The following is a 20798-nucleotide window of genomic DNA, read 5'->3' as shown; positions in this document are numbered from 1 at the left end:
TGAGTACTTTCAGAAGAGATATTTTGTTTTAAACTGTTAATCTCTATGATAGGGTCCTAATTTCTCATCATTCTGAAACCCATGGATAGTGTGATCAATGTTCTTGGGTGCTCCTGCCTCTTCTTATAATCTTCATAACAACAATCAGAATATTCTTGCTATCCATCAGTTGTGGATTTCTTATTATGAACTATACACTATAATTTTCATCCAAATTATCATCCATTTTGAATTGGGAGACTTTAAAAATAAAAGTTTTAGAAGTCTGCCACACTATCCTATTGTGAAAGCCTTGAAACAAAATAGCCCTTGCCTGGCCTGTATTTTACCCATCACTCATAGCTGCTGATGCTTCTTTAAACACCTTTCACAGTTTTCTTCATAAATATTAATCAACATACGTAGCCTTATTTGACTGTCTAAGTGAGCAGAGAGAGAGAGAGTCTAACACGAATCAATGTGAAACCCAAATAGGCATGAGTGTAGCAACTGCATGTGTTGATAGATTCCCCAGGCTGCCAGCTAACAGCGCCTAACCTGCTGAGCTACACAAAATTACACTCCCCGACTCCACAGCACAACACTGCTGCCCCATTAATGCTGCATCTCTGACAAGCTGAGAATCCCCACTTTGTGCAGCTTGTCGACCCATATTGTCTACCCGTTTATCATAAAATCGCCTGCAATGTTGGCAAATTGACTTTTTTTTTAACTAATCATTTACAAATATGGCTTAAAATGCAATATTAAAACTATAAATAACTAGCTAACTGTATCTAAATCATAAGGATAACAAAGCTAACCTTATGAGCAAAGTGTTGTTTTTTTAGTGCAACACTTCTTTTTCTTCATGTCCACAGCCAAAGTTGGTGTACAGAACTACTGCTACTAATGCTCAGCAGCCTCCTGCCAACAACAGTTAGGCTGTTAAATGAGAGGCTCTGATTGGAGTCTATATTACTTTTACTACATCTACTATTGCACTGAATTGTGGTGGCTATGTGTTTTATTTTTATGCAACATTAAAATGCCAAATTAACTAATCTGAAGCTAAACCATGGCAAAAGGTGCATTATGTATATATTGTAATGGAGGGCATGCAATCTGCTTGTCTACCATATTTACCATTATCTTTCACCATGACTTAAAACTTACCTGTCTTGCTTTTTTGCTTATACCTTGTATTGCATTCTTACTCCTTTCCATAGATCTAGCCTGCAACTTGGCCTGGTGGTGTCACCTGCTTGTCTCTATGGAGAAGATAAATGCAATACTGTGGCAATAAGACCTCAATGAAGAAATGCAAGTGGCACACCCTCCACCATAAAAGTTACAAAGTGCACCTTTGTGATGACCAACTATGATGTGGTTTTATTTTTTCAATATTCAACATTTATATTGTTGTGTTGTGATGTGTCATCTTTACATCCCTGTAGTGACTATCACAAACTTACTTGACTGGACTGATTTCTGGGACCCATCCAGTGAGTGCAGGTATAAAGGTGAATTCTCCCACCTCTCCACTAGTCTCTGAAAGAGGACTACAGAATAAAAATAATTGAATGCAAATGTTCAAATGTAATTATAGCAAAAATACATACTTGATAATAATTTCTCATGTGAAATTGAAGGTTTACAGTGTATAAATAATGTACTCAAGTAGTTTTATACTGTATGAGAATCTGGTTTCTAGGCAACTGACATGGATGAATAGGAAATTATACTCTTTTCAGATTCACGTATTAAAAACACAATGTGATTTTACCATAGTCAAGAAGTAGTATTAACAGTGACTGTGATCAGGAGAATGTCAAAGATAAACACAAATCAGTGTTATATTGATCCTTAAAAGTGGTTTTGTATCACATGGTGTACATTTTTTTCAATGGTTTGGTTAAGTGGTCTGCCTGGGATATATAACTTGCCCATTTTACTGTTATGGAACCAAAATCAATAGTGGTATACGGAAAACACTCCAAGGACAACAATAAAGAAATCTACAAGTAGCTTAGAAATTCAAAAGCTCCTCAACAGACACCTGGGCAAAGTTAGCGCCGTGTGAAGAATTTTGAGGACAGCTAATGAATGATTTATGAGGGTGGACTCCTTTGTTTCCTGTCTGGGATGAAACATTAATGTCTTATCCCGTTCCTTGGACGCAGGAACAGCCACCTTTCCACACGCCATGTTGCCCCATCACAGACCTGTACACTCCTGTCTGTCAACAACAGCCCTGTAGACATCAGGTCAGACAGAGGTTGTGTAAGTCAGCAAATGTACTCAATGGAATAAGCAGTATAGTATTAATGTGTTTGAAGAGATTACAAGTCACTAATATGGAGTTTGGAGTGGAGTCCAAAAAGTTAAGAAATAAGTAGCTCTGAAGGTATAGATTATTAGATGTTACTGAGCGATTTCTTATCAGGTTTGTCAATAAAAAGATATCCAAATACCAATACTAAAATGAGTAAATGAAATGAAAGTATTAATACAGATTTTTTAAAAACATAAATCAGACTAAATTTGACTTTTCCTAAATAGATTTAAATTGGTCTGGCTCTATAACAAAACTAGAGTAAGACCACACTAAAGATACTACAATAATTTTGTGTTGAAAATACCATTCTGTTTTCTAAAATACTGTATTTTCATTATCATGCAGTATCAAGCCTTTCCTTCATGTCAAAACAATGTCAGGAGATGAAAACAAAATGACCTTGTTTGATAACAGTTTCAATTTTCTTCCAAACCTTATAAATTAGCCTTGGCCTCTGTCCAAACCTTTTTCAAATATGTCTCAACTTCGCCATCAGATATTGGAAGAGATTTATAGTAACAAATGCTGCTGAATAAGTTTTTGTAAGCTAGTATGTGTTGAGATTTTTTAAATATTCATTTGTATACTATATGTGACAACAGAGAAAAAAACATCCTGAAATCCTTGTAGGTTAAAGCCCACCACACATTACAAGAATATTTGCCCGCTTTAGGACCCCGGTTTGCTTCACAACGACTCCAGGGAGGCGTGACCCGACTTTGGATTCTCGTATGTGATGTTTTAATCCGCTGGGCTCCTCTTGTGTGTTGTGTCAGTGCGACTCTGAGCTGCAATAAAACGAAGCACCAGGGGCAGGTGGAGTGACGGACACAGAGGCGCAATATACAAACTCAAAAGACAGCGAAAATAATCAGACGACTTTATTACTCACCTCTAGTAAAGTTAAACTGCAGCATTCTCATCCATATTATCTATTAGAATTTAAAGTCTCATACGATTCTACTCATGTCTGTGGTCTGCACGTTTTGTCTCACGTTTAAAAGCTGTTTAAGACCGAAAGAAGTCTGAAGGCTTTAGACTCTAGTACTTAAAATAAAGTGAACTTACTTTGTGTTAGCCAGTTTAATCAGGGCTTTGGCTAACAGCATTGGCCAGAGTTCTGATGGACATGTGGAGGCAGGGAGCAGCAGCTTATTGCTTTCATCAAAAGGCATTGAATCATCCACTGTAACCCTCCTCCAACAGCCCTGGAAGAGAAAAATAATATCTGTGAAAAATCGCAAATTGGATTTATTTGAATGTTCATGTGAGGACAGACAACACTAAAAGATCACAACAATGAAGAATTGTTAAAATTGAAATGTGATTAATTTGATTTAGTGTTCAACTAGATTTTGTTTCTATAAACTAGAGGTAAAAAACATAAAATATGTTTGGAGGCTAAAGTGGCACAAGAAACAGCTAGTAACTAGATTTATCCTCAGCTGATGGGGTTAATTGTAGTCAGCTGTGCTCTAGCCAGCTGGAGATCACATGACAGGAAGTACAAATCCCACAATAATAATACAAGGCAATGCTGGATTTGATTGAATGTTATACAATTCTGCGGTACATTCTGTTTGTGATTACTCTCAAGGAAATCTTGCATGAATTCTTTCATATCGTCTTTCACATTACAAGGTCATAACAGCTTTTCAGTCTATAACAGACAAAATCTTAGTGCTCCTAACTTCCAGTATTAGATAACTCCTAATATCTAATACTAATGCCTTTTGTGATGTAAGTGGTCACATGCTCTGTCTGCTGCAGTCAATTAGCACGCCCTGTCACAGAGCTTGTTGGTAGTGCAGCACTAGTGGATCTTTTCACATCTGTGCATTGTTTATCTACCAAAGTCATGCACTAAAGCTAGTCTGGAACCTCAATCTCTTTCTTGTTAGTCTTTCAAAACATTGTCAAAGTCATATTTGCAGAGCTGGAACTGTTTGCATGAGGGGTATAACTCAAAAAATGTGTTCTGGGAGAAGGCATGACAGATCAAAAAGGATGAATATGAAAATAGCTGAATTTTTATGATCAAAGTACAATTATGAATAATACAAGATGGAGGAACAATGAAGGATCAGAGGGACAAAGCCTATTGGCATGAAGCACAAAGGGGGGTTGGGGCTTGGATGCTTAGTGCCATCTCTGTAGCCATCTGTTAGCGTGCTATGGTTGGCATGAGGATGATTGCTGCTTACAGTCATGTCATGCTAGATTTTCAAGACAAAACAGATGGTATAGTCAAATATGGACTCAATATTACCAAAAGAAGAAGCTCTTTTTTCCTTTTTTAAATACAATGGCGCATTGTATTGAGCTAAAATACTCAAGAGCATCTCCTTCTGACACAGCTATCCACTTGAAGATGTAAAAAGCAGCTGACTGCAGATAAGCCTTATCTACTCATCAGGATACATATGAAGTCTAAGCACTTTGGGGAGCGGCAGACTGAGACGGTATGGTTTGAGCTCTCCGTGGATAAGGATTTCTCTTCCCTCCCCCTCCTCCTGCCCTCAGTCTGTGTGCTACTGCTCTGCTGTCTGTACTGAGAGGGAAAACTGCCTGGTGTCATTGATGGTAATCTTTGGGGAAAGGGAAGGTTTGGCACATGGTGGCAATGAAAAAGTGAACAAGATCTCAAAATGCTTTTCACAATTTTTGCTTGTCTGGGAATATTGATCCTGCATGAATAAGAAATGGACAGTATGTATGCCCCAAGATGACACTGTTCAAAAATATTGCCCATTTTAGACACATGTCTAAATATTTTTCTCCCTTGTTGCAACAGCAAATTTCCAAACTTGGAAGGTACACCCGCTCTACTAATTCCATAACAATACTTTGTTTGCTAAAAAAATGATCACTTTGAGTTTGAAGTTATTTGTGTTTCGTCAACCATGGTGAATTGAAACATTTACTGCAGCTCAAGAAATACATCATTACATTACATTATTTCATAAGGCTAACATAGGGACTGTAGCTACACTGGTAGTGTCTAGTTTATAGATGGACAAATCTGACAGCTCTCCTCCTGATGCATATTGGAGTTTTTAGACCACACAAAATAATAATGAACTATCTGATTATGTTCCATGAGAGGCTCTTTCTCAAAGTGTGCATATAAGTGTCTTGATTCTATGTTAAAAGAGAAAAGGCAAGGGCCTACCATCCAGTAGAGTTTGACCACATATTTGCCGTAGTTATTGTAGAGTGGAACATGACCCTTTATGACCTTGCAGAGAGAGTAGATGTGCTCCCAGGGCTTCCATGTGCATTGTTCAGGAGACATACTCTTACTGTGGGCCCAGAGTATATAGATCTCACTGATGATCCATCTGATCAGCTTCATAAAAACAAAATCAGTCATTATGAGGGTTCTACAAATATAACACTACATCTTCTGGCTTAATTCTCCTATTGTCCTCATTATTGGATTTATCAATCATTCAGTCAATAAGCGATGAACTACCTATGCCATTCATTTGTGTCAGCTGAGACAGGTGAATTTCACTACACAAGTCTTAATCAATAGTGGTCGAAAATAATAAAACTAACCTCACTGCACATCAAATGTTCATTGGGGGACAGCAGGTCAAAGGTACTTTGATTTTCAATCACACTTGGCATCTAAAAGAAAATATGTATTTGTAAAATAATAGAGAGCAACAATATACAAATACAAAATAATGACAGGGTAGCCTGAATGGTCCTTTAATAAAACAGAACATAAAACAGACATTTGCTCTCACATAGGAACCTTTGGCCTTGTGAAGGCCAATAAACGAACGGTTTACCTTGGTGTTGGTTATGAACTCGTTTGGTCGTTTCCAAGAGTGCACCCTCAGAACCATAGGAAGGGGAACTTTACCTTCTGGATCTTCAAAGAATGGCTTCAATATAAGCAAAAGCAAACAAAATGAGCCTAGAGCTAGCATTGAAATTAGCATTTTCGAGACTATTTAAATGTCTAAACTTTTACATGCACATTTGCAGTCGATCCTTTTGATGGTTTTCCATCCTCGCTTTTACTGGAGTCCCACTTTTCCTTGTTGATATCTGCTTCGTTCCATTCAGGCCAAATGGGGAATTTACTTTTCCATGAGCCTCCTAAACTCTCGGTGGATGCGGTCGCGGAGACTCCACTGAACACAACCGTACACTTATATGCTAGCTAGTGCTACTTGTTGACATGTTTACACTCTAACTTACTTTTTTGCGTGACGATCCGATATAGACACTTTGCTGGACGAGGTCTCCCTTTTTCCTTTGATCTTTGACATTTTATTTCAGTTGACAACAGTGCAAACTAAAAGGATAAAGTAATGCTCGTTTAGCTCTTCTGTTCTGTCGCTGAAAGTTTGCCGGTTGCTAGGCAGCGGGTGTTTGTGGGCGGGCCTGAGTCTCATCACTTGTTGCTGTTAGTTACCACAACTGTGCAGAGCTGTGAGGATGTGAAGATCCTCTCCCTGATATGTTAGATCATTTATTTAGACCACCTAATCATCTATTAGGGCAACCGGCTCACACAAATGGACTTTCTTGTGTGGAGTAGTATTATTTTCATAACATTACAAAACCTATGAGTCAAAAATAGATGGCTACTTGTCAAAAATCACAAAATTCACATTTCACGTAACATTTTACGCCAAAGGCACTGAGCATGTGTCGCTTTTTAACATTCGTGGAGTAGGACAAAAGGATGAAAGTTGCATGATAAAAGGCATAGGCCTACCAAATATAATAATATAAAATTAAGATACCAGAATAATTTATCATTTATTTCACATATAGCACACAGTATGGCCCACAGATCATTTATTATGATTACTTACATCATTAGGCTATTTTGCCCAGTCAACATAAAATGGGCATTACATTCTGGTGTAGTAACAATGAGGAGGTCAGAGTCTGATGACTATCACACTGCGTTTGTGAGTGGAGTCACATGGTCCTGTCTGTCTCACACACTGGCTGAGTTGTGCTTCCACATCTAGCTATACAAAAGTAGCCTACAATAGTAACCTATGATAGGCTATTTCAGAAATGTCTTAAAAGTAAAATTTAAGCTGTGGAAAGCTAAAATGTCTTATCTGATTTGTAATGTTTCTCTCCGCCATTGTTCATTGACAAAATTCATTTTTGCAACTCTCGGTAACAGATGACAAAAATGTTAAAATGTTTATTTTTTGTATTGAAGATTTAAACTATTTTGTGTGTAATCTTGGCTCACCAATTTTAAAAAAAGCCTTCATATCCAATCAAATAACTGATTCCAATCCCTATGTACAACAAAGTGGTTTCCTTCTTATTATTTTTATATTACACAATGCAAAAAAAACAACTAAACACAATATAAAAACGTACCAGATGTCCCCATATGTTCATACTGGCAGAGAATTCAGTATTGCTTCCAACTGTGTACCTTCAAGTCAAGAACAAACACTGCATGGAGGTACCCAAAAAAGATATATAACTTAATGGGCTTAGGCTTACTCTACACAAAATATGGTATAAACTCTAAACGGCACACCACCACTGAAAAGGCCCTGTACCTGACTTTATTTTCTTCTAGTTCAGGAAAACATCCTTAGTGCAATGCAGTGTGAGAATGAGAACCATAATGTATGAAGCAGACAGCACAGGACAACTGCCTGGCACTATTCGTTTCTCTATCCTTGTGCAACATTAGAATTAGAAAAGGAAATTCAAACTGAATGTCCTTCACTCATGGTCCAAAATCAGATACAGGGCCTTTACACAATGGTCAACAGCAGTTCCCATTGACATTTGTTGAGGCATTGAATAAGCTGACAAGTTCAGAAAAATAGTCCTATATTTAAAGTTTTTAGCTAGTGTTGCTTGTGTTTCCATGTTGATAAGTAAAGCAGTCCAGAGCAGTAGATAATACTAAAGTAGACACGTTTGAATCTTGATAACAGTGTTTGCGAAAAGAAATTTGAAAACAAACTGCTGCCTTGTGACCTATAGTTTAAGTTCAAGAGAGACAATACCGAAAGGGCATCATCGAGCAGAGAGCCTTATAAAGCATTGGATAAAGCACATTGTTTTCAGTTCCTCTGGAGTAGGAAGTTGTGGAGGGGAGGTGCTCTGGTTTGAAGTGTGAATAAAATGAATGTCAACAGCAGCCCGATTTGCTCTCAGCAGCCACAGTTTCCTGGTCCAGTTTAATCCGGTCTCCATTGCTCTCCTCGTAGGGCAAGCCTTTGTCATTAGCCAAGATATTCTCCACTAAAAAACGGGCAGCTTCGTCCACGTTAATGTTGTCCTATGAGAAGAAAAAGAGGATATAATTAGATAACAGGTTTAATGAACAAGAAATACAATTTTTATTGTAAAGAAATAGCATTTTTATGTAAACTGGCAAATAATGAACTGAAATTCGCTATTCTGCCCTTCAAACCATAACTAAAGTTGTCATCTTGCAGTTCAGCAAAAAATAACCCTTTATCCATCGGTAACAATTCAAGACAATATAGGTGGCATTTTGAAGACTGTTTGCCATTCAAAAGATATAATAAACAGGAAGCTGGAACCCATTAATAGAAAGTGTTCGCCACAGTGAAAGTGTGAACAAAAACAAATGCATTCAGCAAATAGTCACAGAAACAAAAACAAATTCCAACAATTGTTCATGTCAAGTCATTACATAAGGGAGGGGAGCTCAAAATTTAAGTGTCATTCCCAGTTATATAACCCATAGAACCCCAGTCATATAACATAGGGGTAACATAATATAGTTTGACAGATTGAGTATCAGGAAGAGGCCCCTCAGTTTCGTAATCCTCATGATGGATTGCAGATGTAGTCATGATATGGTTGAAATAATCGTGACCTGAACACTACATACTTCCACATTTTTCTGATTTTGTAACATTTGCATTGGTGATTTTACAGTGAGTTGCATAATCTATTAGTATTTTGAAAATGAGTATACTTTCAAATAAAAATTTTGCTAGTAATATAATCAGTTAATGAGCATCTGGATAAAATGTCCAGTTTCAGCTAATTTGCCAAACAAGAGACATTAGAGAGAAACATGCAAAAACTAAAGCATTTTTAAAAATCCTGTAAATCTCGCAACAACACCTCCAACTTACTGTAATCCAAGCGTGTCAGGGAATGCACACACAAAAGCAGTGCTGTAAAATCCCCTTCCATTTAAAGGCATTGGTACTAAATCAAGGTTATAATCAAACATCCACTAATCCAAAATGTCAGTTTCACCCCCACTTGGACCTGTGCATAGTCATAAGGCGAGACACTTCACCCACCTCGCCTGTGAATACATGAGGTGCAGGTGCTGAGGTTTAAGTAGCGAAGATTCAGATCAGAGAGGCATTTTGGGTTTAAACCAACTAAACTTAGACATTGGAATTGGCAGCAAAAATGAGAGACTCCGGTGAGGCTCATTCTGCCCAAATAAGAACATTGTTTTTTTAAATTAAGAATAAATCAGCATTAGAATCAACATTACATACAGCCCCTTTAAGACGTACACCTCACCTTGGCTGAAGTCTCAAACCAGCCCAGAAAGCCTGTCTCTTTGCAGAAATTGTCCATTAGCGCCGTGTTGTTGGTGCTCTCCTTCTTCTGGTCGCACTTGTTGGCCAGCAGCACAGATGGGATAGGATTTCCATTGGCCAGTTTCACCTTGCTGTCCAAATCGTGCTTCCATTTGGACACGGCCTCGAATGTGGAGCCTCTGGTGATGTCGAAGACCACGAAGGCACCCACAGCCTCTTTATAGTAAACTCTAGTCATGTTACCAAACCGCTCCTGACCTGTAGAAACAGAAATCTTCAGTGACATGACGGTTTCATTTTGAACAGAAAATATCATATACTGAAGCTAGAGGGGGGCATTTATAACTGTGGATTTGTACAATGAGCCTTTTACAGAATAGCACAAGTAATCTTCACATCCATGGCCATTCTCATAAAATATGAAATGATTTTGTCCAAAGGAGATATAAACCAGCAGGTAATAAAGTGGGGAAATCAATATGTGAAAGACCATTTAAAGGGCCAATTGACTGCTAGAAATGCTCAAATTTTTCAGCTACACTCAAAAATACACATTTGTATTAAAGTTAAAGTGCAATTTGAGGCCTATGATCAATTCATAAAGGCTGCAATTATTTTAGATAGTAAAATGTCATCTGCAAAGGACACAATAGCCCGTTTTTGTAGAGAAAAAGTCTGTCTTCTCTCAAATGTTAATGCTTCTGAAGTTGTTTACAATGTGCACTTTGAATAGACTCATACTTTAAAAATGCAAAAAGGAAATCTAATCACATTTGCAACACTTGTCAGAAAAATCTCGATTAGTTTTTTTTTTTCCCCCCACAAGCATAGAGGCATGATTTATATTGTTTTTACATAATAATTTGCAAAGAAAATTGGCTTGTTAACTTCTGAAATCTTAATATGTACGTGTCTGTAGCAGAGTGTGCCAATTGTCCGTACAGGTTTTTCACATTTTCAGTTAGAACTTGCTTTGAGGGAGGTTATGTACATGTCCTGTACCCTGCATGAGAAAATGTATAATAAAGTATAATTCTAAATGTAAAAAGACAGACGCTAGACAAATATGTCACACATCATGTGATATCAGAAGATCCTGGGCACTGATGCATGCTGGGAAGGAAGTGAATCCAAAAACAGGATTTAAATGGGCATGTTGAATCACTGATGATGACGCACTTTTAATCACGGTCAGATTAAATAGATTTCAACACATCGTCTGTCTGACACTATGCTTCATTCATGCCAACTATGACAAATTCCTGGTTGTTTATTTTTAGTTGCTTGGTTTTAATGGAGTTTAAGCATGAATGATGCCTGCAGCTAAAGATAGATGAGCTGGAGCAGGTGACAGGTGTGCAGTTATGGGTTTTTTTTTGTTTGTTTTTTTGCACATGACTGAATGCATGACTCAGACGTGAAATCCTCATCACATGATTTGGAGATTGTGCTTTCGTCTTAAAGGGACCTCTTGCCAAATCTTGTCAATATGGTTCCTCCTTGTGTTTTATGCCGCGTTGATTACAATACTACTTATATGTAAATATGTAATTACTCTAGTTTCTTATGAATAGATTTGATTTGGAGTCAATAGTGTCGTACTAACTCAAACTCAATGTTAGTAATAAGGAATACACTTGAAAACCAATGCTGATACCACCTTGATGATAAAAAGTACTCTTTATTTAGACAATAGAATGTCACTTTCGATATAAAATCATAGTACTTTCTGTCATATTACCATGTGGTCTGTGTAATCTCTCTGCCGTCCAGGTAGGTTCCATTGTGGTCCATTGACATATACGAGTCAATGTGGTCTTGTGATACAGATCAAGGTCATTCTAAAGTTATTCAGGTAAGGCTCATTTCAGTCCTGTGAATGTGACTTTTTGAGTATTGATTCCTGCTCAAATTAGTACCCAATTTTGATACTAGTTTTAATATTGAGTGGTATCAGATTTTTGATTTCCAATTTTCAACACCAGAATCATTAAATCCTTTGCTTTTCCTTTAATTTTTAATGTACATTTATGAGGCACATTATTGACAGACTGGAACTACATGCATTCATTATAGGAGTGATTTGTGATACGCTTTCATTTTACAAAATTGGCAAGTTACAAATTAAATAAAGTTATTTTATGCGGACACATTTCAACTCACTTTTTATATATATTCTGTTGTATAAAAAGAGGTGCTTTTATCATCATTGTGGAACTGAAAGCAGTAACAAGATTTAACCTTAGTATCTCAACAACACTGTTTCTGAATGATCATCTTACAGAAACGGTAACGTTGAAAAAACAAAATATATACTTTGATTTAACTCATTTAGAACTCAATTTTATTTCATTTATTCGGCTATCTTTATTTATACAGAGAGAGCCCAATGAGAGTAGCAGCCTTTTATCATGAATGCCCTGTTAAAATATAGTACGACACAAAAAACAAGCAAAATATCCAATACCTTTTTTTCTTCCGCATTTCAGTTCTAGTGCTTCCAGTTTTTAGACATAGACAATCATGAGATCTTGTATTAAGAGTTTCTGTATCAAAGTTCAACAAGCAAGTGAGATAATTAGGCAGTCTATCAAATGGTCCTTATAAATACATTTCACACAGTGCTGTTCCCTTCTGACAGCAATGGCCAACCTACTTTTTTCACGTACAGTGAGTGTACAGTGAGGTGTTTGAAATTCATCACCTGTTATGAAACGAAGGGCTGAGTGAAAGAGTATCTAAAGGTTTCAAAGGATGAAGTCTGTATGTAATTATATCTCCATAATCTAGCACAGAAAGAAGGGTTGCTGAACTATTTTTTTTTCCGAATTCAATAGGATACAAGATTTGTTTCTATAATAAAATGGTACATAAACTGTTACATAATTTTGAGATATGCATTTTAAAAAGATCAGTTTTCGTCAAGCCAAAACCTGAGATATTTATACGTGGTGACTGTTTCAATAGAGAAGATTTGTAGCTGGCACATTACACATTATTATTTAGTAATATTCAACCAATATCAACCAAGTTACACCACCTCTGATAACTTCTTTCATGTCTACGAGATATTCTACATGAAATCTGCACATTCATTTGTTCTAAATGGGGAATCTAAGCAAGTGGGCGCTGATTTTGTCAAATAATCACAAGACACTATTTATCCTATGCGTAAAGAGTCATCTCGTGGACCTATTAGGTGCAGACTCCAGTGTTAATTTGATATTGTCACTCAACAGTTTTTTTCAGCCCTATTTAAATGAATGCCACTGCAAAAAGTTTATTCCTCTTCTAAAATAATAACAATATATATATCCACAAAAGGAATTCTTAGAGCACTGCAAAAACCCTCCAGCCAAACGTGAAGCTCTTACCCTGCTCCACATTAAAACGGCTTATGGCGCAAGAGTAATTATAAAACCTATTAAACTCTTTCATTAAAACGAGCCAGATATTTGGTGAACTTTTGAACACATCTTCTGAATGTAGATTTTTACTCAGCTGCGTGTGGTGCAGTGCAGTGAATTCACGGAGGGGCCCCCCAAGTCCTGACGGTAATTGCTTATAATTGAGAGTCTAAATTTAGCGGAGATAACCCCAGGTGAATTCTCTGGAGAGTCAGCACAGCGGGATAAGGAGCCCAAAGAATGGAGTAAACTCATGTATGCAGCGGAGAGAAAGATGGAGGGAAGTCTAAGGGACATCATTTACAGTCACTCAAACGTATAATAGTAATTCAACCTGACAGGCCACGAATATTTGAGTTATTGAAGAAAACTGGAAAAGGCAGATATGTTTTATTCATACGCAGTTGGAGACTAGAATAGACTAGAAATTAGTAATTTTGGGAGGCTAGGTAAAGAACATGTAAAAGAAAGTAGATGGCTTAAAATTATGGCTGTGTAGTTAATTGAATTTTAATAGAGATAGAGATTCAGTCATTTCTCATCGTCAGTGACACGTTAGGGTCTTTTTAATCGAGGTCTACAGCTAATCCTCTGACAGTAAAAGCATGTGTTTTAGAGCAGAGTTCAAGCTTCTGAGAAAGAACTTTCAACTATTTTGTTGTCTTAAATGGCGAGAATTAAGTATTGTTTATGTTCAGCCCTTCTCAAGATGCCGAGTATTAGTTCCCACACTCTTGTATCCAATTGTCAAAGCATACATACATAACAAATCTATCTATATCCAATTGATCTTCACCAGGGAGAATCTTAAATACAATGACCGCTTGAAAAAAATTCCCACGAGCATTCCTCTTCTTCTGCCATCTATATATGTTAGTTTCACAATTCAACTTTCCATTATATTGCACACGGATCGTTTACTTTGGGTCAATACAAAGTAGAAATGCGTTCTTCAGCTGTCCCAGGGGTATAAGACTGTGCCTCTGTAGTGATTATATCAATCAAGAGTGGCAGTAGTCACAGCACAGACACGTACACAGACACACATCTCACAGCTCCAGGATATTTGGGCTATTGATAAACTGCTGTGTTTTTAAGCAGAGAAACTAATAAAATGACAACAAATCGATGGGGGACTCTGATACAAGTCTGGACAATCATTAAAATGTTCATGCATGACGTATCTGTCAATCATTAGCAACAGAGCAACACCAGTAATTATGCTGCGAGTGCTGCAAAGGTGTGCCACAGTTTTGCTCAGAGCTACACTGTTATCCCATGATTGTAGCCATTACTAGGGTTGTCAAAAAAAGAAAAACATATTGATACCCAGCTTATCGATGCAAAATTAGATACGCCTTCCTGTTTGAGTAGGTATCAACTAGAGGTCGACGGATATGTGTTTTTGTCATGGTCGATTTGATACTGGTTGTTTAGAATCCAGAGCAAATAATGGCTGATAAGGTGCGCAAATATTTTTGGATCAATATGTGAAAAAAATTACTACAAATTTTACCACAGCCCTTTTTTTTACCACAAACTTATAAGAGAGCTGTGTAGTCATGTTTTGTGCAGTTATCTCTTTGCATTAAAGTGTTAAAATGGAACTTTATGTGGATTCTTTAGGCAGCAAGTTGACCAAAACTAAATATCGGCTTCTACTTGAGTTTTAAGACCGATAGCTGATATGGTAAAAAGAGCAAATATCGGCCAAAACAATATATGAATATGACAACTCTGATTCATATTTAGGTTTTATAATGGTCTAAAAAATTACAGTATCAAGTGTTTTCCTGAGTATTTAAGTAGATACGTAGATAACAATATGATGATAGAATAATGGAGATGAGCTGAAAATCGAAAATGAACAGAACACAAACTAAATCCAGGTGCTGCATCCCCCATGTTTAGACTTAAGTTAAGAAACCCCATCTTCAGATATGTTGAACTACTGAAATAAATGCTTTAGCTGTTGTCGCTGCCGTCATGTCTTGTTTGTTGTGTGGGTGAATGAGGAAAGAAGAAAAAAATGGCATCATTATCCATCGCCCCGGCAGCCCCTGGTTCATCTATGGTCCAACATATCGCTGGATTTCGTGGGCGGGTAACCATAGCAACTGTCCAAGCCAGACACAGGGGTAGAAACAGCGGTCTGTGTCTGTCGTCAAGAGGCATGTTAGGAAAAGGTAGATTAATACAATACAATATTTTTTTGTCTTATCACTACTAGAATTACAATAAAAAAAACAAAAGAATGAGGAGTTATATTTCACTGCCATCGGCCTCCGGTGATCAAGACGTAAGGGGCGTGATGTCTACCACTTCACTACAGAGTCCAGTATTCAAGGTACAGCGTCAAAAGAGCCTGACTTACAACACATGACTGGCACATTCACATTCCAGCGAGCAGCATGTGAGAAGTGACTTACTCCAGATTACACCAGCCCAGAGCAATGGACAAAGTGAGAATTGAAAGTAAATGTGTAACCTTTAAGATGAGAGGCTTACAGTGCCACAAGTTGTACTACACTGACACAATACTACTACTATGGCTGTTCAAAAAAGTACTAGAAAACATGCTTAGTGGAAACAAAACTACATGAATGAATAGTAAGTGTAATCAATTATGACTGATAAAAAATTCCGGTATTGCCAGGCGAAGTTCAAAAACAGGAGAATAGAAATATGCGATCAAAAACCTAGATATACAACTATAACTAAGAGCTTAATTAGACATATGCAAATTAAACTATATATAAAAATAATACCCAGACACTAATCTATACTACCACTTCAAATGATGATTGTTTTAGATAATAAAACAATACAAGACCACCTGTATCGAAATGGAGTGCACAAATTGAACGCAGACAAAAAAACATAATACCATTACATATTTCTGCAATAGATATACAGATATATTTTTATTAGTGCAACAGTAAAGGCCTGTATTGAAAATGAAATGCATGGGACGGTTTATATTTTGGAGCTAAACCTCATGGTGTGACAGATGATGCAGACTTCACAGCACATTTGAGAGGACACACAGGCCTAACACTGATAGCAGCGCAAATTGCCTGAAAGTAAAACCCTGCAGCTCATCACAGCCCAGTGATTGAGAGCGCTAATACGTCATTGTGTCTCAGGCCTTTAGTCAACATTTCTTTTTAAAAGCTCAGTTTAAAAGGTGCCCTATGTCACTTTTTTGGTGGGGTCTGTTTTGCCTGAAATATTCGAAAGTATAACATTAAATCTGCATTGAATCATCTAATTTGCGCATTTATATGTGTTTTTTTTTCTAAATAAATCCTTTAAAAGCATGTATTCTTACTGTGAGTGAGGTTGCATTTCCACAGATCTGAGCTATAGATCGACTTGGTGACAACATATCTACATAAATTTATTGCCATACTGTGAAACATTCCAGGCAAGACATTGGAGAAGGACCGATATATTACGTTGATATTTTAACTTTTTAGCGCATTGGCCATCAGCCTTCAATCTCCAGCACAAGCCGATATTTTGTTTTGGTTGATTTGCTCCCTAAAAATACAGACTTTAGAGAAAGCTTTACATTAAACACTTAAATATGAAAAGATAGTTGCACAAAATGTGACTACAAAGCTCTCTTCTAGGTCTGTGGTAAAAAAAAAAAGAGCTGTGAGGATGTTTGTAGTAAATTTTAATTACCTAATTTGGGGAAAATAATCCAAATTGGCCCAAAAATATCATCAGAGTTTATCGGCCATCGGTTGCTATGTATTTTAAACAACTGGTATTGGCATCGGTCATGAAAAAAAACAAAACATATCGGTCAATCTGTAAAACTAATGTCTCAATTTAAACAAGCAAGTCATAAGAAAGGTTACATGTGCACCTTTAATTGGCACATTTTAATATGGCTGCAAATGACTGGTCTATAGTTTAACTTAACTCAGAATTGTCAAAATCAGCAATTACCAATATAATAGAAGGTATTAATCAGCTTAGTTGTTGACATGTTGCCAGTCAAGCCAATTTTCCCATTACAGTATACTCGCCTTTGTTGTGCTGCTCTCAACCATATAAACATTTAGCCCAGTCAAGGTGCATGTGTCCTGCTCTGTAATTATCCTGTCCAGTGGTTCGGCTAAATCCAGGAGAAAGTGGCAGTTGAGGGTGAAGAGGGGGCGGTCAGGTCCCTGCGTCCATGTGATTACAGTCTTTCCTAGCAGACTTTAAAATCCCCATTAAAAGGTTAGTAAAAGACAACAGGGCGCTCTGGAGACATGCCGGTGTGGCTCATTCCGCCTCCTTTACTGCCTGATTAGCCGACTTAATAGCTCATCCTAATGACTTGGCAAATACACCTCCAGCTGTCATTCACACCAACGTCCCCTTACTTTAATCCAAGAATGTCTCTGGGCTAGGCCACGGCGATGGTATGACAATGAGTAATAAAGAGTCTATATAATGGCATCAGTTGACCACTACACCAATCAAGCGTAGGTTCATGACCATTGACTTTCTACTGATGCACTATATTACTTTTCTGATGGAGAGTGTGCCACGTGTGTCTCAATACAGAAGATAGACCACCAGGTCAAGTAACAGGTCAGATCTGTGAAGAGGCAAGCCTGTCCACAATAAAATGCTTGTTGGAGTTTTTTGTTTTTTTTAGCAATAAAAGCACCTGTAAGGTAGATAAGTTGAATCTGTGCATCTTTAAAACTGGTCACATTCAGGAACAGATGATTAATGTTGTGTAAACCTGCTTGTCTACATGGAGAAGCTTTTGGAATTCCACAGTATGGCATTAAATATTTATTCTCTTACATGTGTTTTTACTGTCATGAAAAATATGCATTTCCTACTGAGCGCAGGGTTGAATCTCTACAGATCTGACCTGGCGTTACCTATTTGTCTGTCTCCATGAGAAAAAGAAACATTCCCACATTCTCCATGGAGCCTCTATCAGAAAAGTTGCTAAGATTGCGCTGTAGGTCTCGTATTGTACATATAATCCTTTAAATCCACCAATACTGAACAGGTGGTCATAATGTTTTGCTTGATTGGTGTACATCACAGACTGTGCTGGATCTTGGTATGATATTTACCCTTGTACCATCTTGTGAGAGGAATGCCTGGCAGGGACAGGCCGACAGCCGCTGTGGCATCCTGGTGGCAGATGCATCATGCAAAGCCAGCCAGTGCTGCCAGGCCCAAAAGGGGTAGAAGAAGAGAGGAACCATGGCCCCACTGCCAATCTGAGAGTGACAGGCAGACAAACAAAGCAATGGTGGCGGCCCCCACAGCCCGACACACCAAGTAGCCACCCTCTTCATACAACCGCTGCAGGCGCAGAGTATAAAAGCAGCACTGCTCCAACCATCTGTTAGGATCTGTCTCAGCATATGAGGTTTGTTTGACTGAGAGTGGATTCTTCCCAATCAAAAATATTAACAGACAACAAGAAGGAAAGAATGAAAATGAGATACATTTCTGGTCATTCAAACGAATCTGTTAACAAACAAATACACGATAGTAGTACACACTCAAACAACCAGCTACATATTTCTTATAATTGGAAATAATAATAAAATAGCTGAATATGTCTTTTTATAGGCTCATATTTGCTCAAGTCAGCAACTACAGCAACCAATAACACCACTACAACTTCACTAATACAAATGCTACCATCACTAGCATTTAAGTATTGTAAATTAATCAAGGAGAACAGACTCTGTGTTGCCTACTGACTGAATTATGACCTCTGGAAAATGCACTATTCTTCATGGTTAATCTGTTTGTTTGTCCTTACAAAGTGGCATTTACTTGTGGTCTTTATGGTGTGTACATTGGAGTCCCTGCAAGATCCCAATGGAAAGGCTGTCTGAAGATTTTTTATTTGTTTTCCTAGTATTTCAGATTGGAGGAGATATTTATAAGCAAAAACACATGACCATTTTGAACTGAGCACAAGATTTCAACCATGTGAATGAGAGAAAGTCTTTAATTTTTATTTGTATTTTATTTTAGATAGTATTGTGCACTTTATTTATCAGCCTGTGAAGATGATAAATAAGCTCAGTTTGTTGAGTGACTGTATGTATGAAGTCTGTGTTGACACTGCTCAGATTTTCATGTTCTGGGTTACTCAAGCTGGAGGAATGCACAGACTGGTGTGAGTGAGAGGCAGGGAGGTTTAGAACAACTTGTCTTGGATCACATGCTCTTAAATGGGACGGTGTGCAAAAACAAGTGTAAAGTCACACTGGACAGATTTACAATATTTGGCAGGGTTAGACCTTAAAGTGCAACACTCTGATTTACAATAAAGAGGACCAAATTATACTAATCCCTTGTGTTTCTACTACCTGATAGAAGTGGTTGATTCCTAAACTTCTGAGGATCCTGTGAAATAGATTTTGTTTATGTGTTATATGCACTTCATCACCACTAACACCCATGTATTATTTGTTCTTGGGTTGGAATGGGTATAAAATAAATCTTCTTTTCTTAATATTTGTTTTTGTAGGCCTAAGACAAAAGCACAATGCCAATCCCAACTACCCACACTCCCTTTTCTATTTAAGTATCTGCAATATTTACAATGGTCTATTATTATTATTTATTATTATTATTTATGAATGACCTGTATGAAGTTGTTAATCTGTTGAGTGGCGTTTCTATGGTGGGAGGGGGCGTGGCTTAATCAGTTATAACAACGTGACCTACATTCCAGAGACAATTATGAGCTGCCTGATTATAAAGTGGAAACAGACTAACTGGTTCTCTATGAAAACGGGGAATTCTGCTGCAGGAATTCATTTTTCTGTCACGTTTTGCAGCACTGCTTAAAAACGTTGAAGTGATTTCTTTAAAAGGCGTTCTCTTTAGTCACTCATTTAACCAGCCACAAATGAACTTACCTGCTATGTCCCACAGTTGTAATCTCACGAGCGTCTTGCTGTCCCAGTTTATGACTTTTAGTGCAAAGTCGACCCCGATGGTGGCTCTGTAGTGCTGTGAGAAGAGCTGGTGCACGTAGCGTTTAATGATGCTGGTTTTGCCCACGCCTAACTCCCCGATGACAAGGACTTTAAACAAGTACTCCTTACACTCGGATACAGAGCCCCCGGCCATGCTGCGTCTACTGCTGTCTTTTCCACGCTTTTTAACACAGACAAACTTTCTTCACGACGCACGCTCGCTTCTGCTTTCGTTAACATAAGCTTCCTCTTGGATAGCGGTGTCCCCTTGTGCGTCACCGGTGCGTCTCGAGCAGTGGACTGGTCATTACCAAACTGAGGGGAACATGCAACAAGTTACATGGGTATCTGCCCTCTTTTTCTCCTCCTCCTCCTCCTCCTCCTCCTCCTCCTTCTGCCGCCTCTCCAAGCCACCTGATAAGTCATAAGACCCGGAAATTTGCGGAAAACCCAGTGCGCGCTCAAGTGCCATTCAGCGCACTGCCCAGCTGCGAGATTGGTAAACTTTTTAACCGCATAAACACGCGCGCTTTCGAAAAGACAGGATATGAAC

The 20798-nt window shown here is 37.9% G+C and overlaps 2 protein-coding genes across 2 annotated transcripts in view; both read right to left on the bottom strand.

The window, feature by feature from the left end:
• Positions 1-6603, bottom strand: part of adgb (androglobin) — a 31557-nt gene extending 24954 nt beyond the window's left edge. The window contains exons 1-7 of the mRNA XM_055232406.1: positions 6533-6603; positions 6303-6465; positions 6118-6213; positions 5879-5950; positions 5490-5666; positions 3386-3525; positions 1455-1541 (exon numbers count right to left, since the gene is read on the bottom strand). Coding sequence (XP_055088381.1) covers positions 1455-1541; positions 3386-3525; positions 5490-5666; positions 5879-5950; positions 6118-6213; positions 6303-6465; positions 6533-6603 — 806 coding nt within the window. The remainder of the gene's footprint in view (positions 1-1454; positions 1542-3385; positions 3526-5489; positions 5667-5878; positions 5951-6117; positions 6214-6302; positions 6466-6532) is intronic.
• A 478-nt stretch (positions 6604-7081) lies between these two features.
• On the bottom strand, positions 7082-20634 carry rab32a (RAB32a, member RAS oncogene family). The gene is made up of 3 exons (XM_033991128.2): positions 20186-20634; positions 9848-10125; positions 7082-8609 (listed from the first exon to the last, which is right to left on the bottom strand). Exons 1-3 carry the CDS (start codon positions 20397-20399, stop codon positions 8460-8462), a joined length of 642 nt encoding a protein of 213 aa, XP_033847019.1. The 5' UTR covers positions 20400-20634; the 3' UTR covers positions 7082-8459.
• Positions 20635-20798: the final 164 nt, after the last annotated feature.

This window comes from Periophthalmus magnuspinnatus, chromosome 24, assembly GCF_009829125.3.
Source record: "Periophthalmus magnuspinnatus isolate fPerMag1 chromosome 24, fPerMag1.2.pri, whole genome shotgun sequence".
Taxonomy (NCBI): Eukaryota; Metazoa; Chordata; class Actinopteri; order Gobiiformes; family Gobiidae; genus Periophthalmus; species Periophthalmus magnuspinnatus.
This window is presented reverse-complemented; position numbering and strand designations above follow the sequence as displayed.

What these genes read in the sequence shown, in the direction of transcription:
- rab32a (XM_033991128.2), bottom strand. Translation starts at nt 20,399, where the DNA reads ATGGCCGGGGGCTCTGTATCCGAGTGTAAGGAGTACTTGTTTAAAGTC. An exon ending in ACAACTGTGGGACATAGCAG is followed by an intron (nt 10,126 to 20,185) that starts GTAAGTTCATTT and finishes CTGTTTCTACAG; the next exon opens with GTCAGGAGCGGTTTGGTAAC. An exon ending in GGTTTGAGACTTCAGCCAAG is followed by an intron (nt 8,610 to 9,847) that starts GTGAGGTGTACG and finishes TTCTTCTCATAG; the next exon opens with GACAACATTAACGTGGACGA.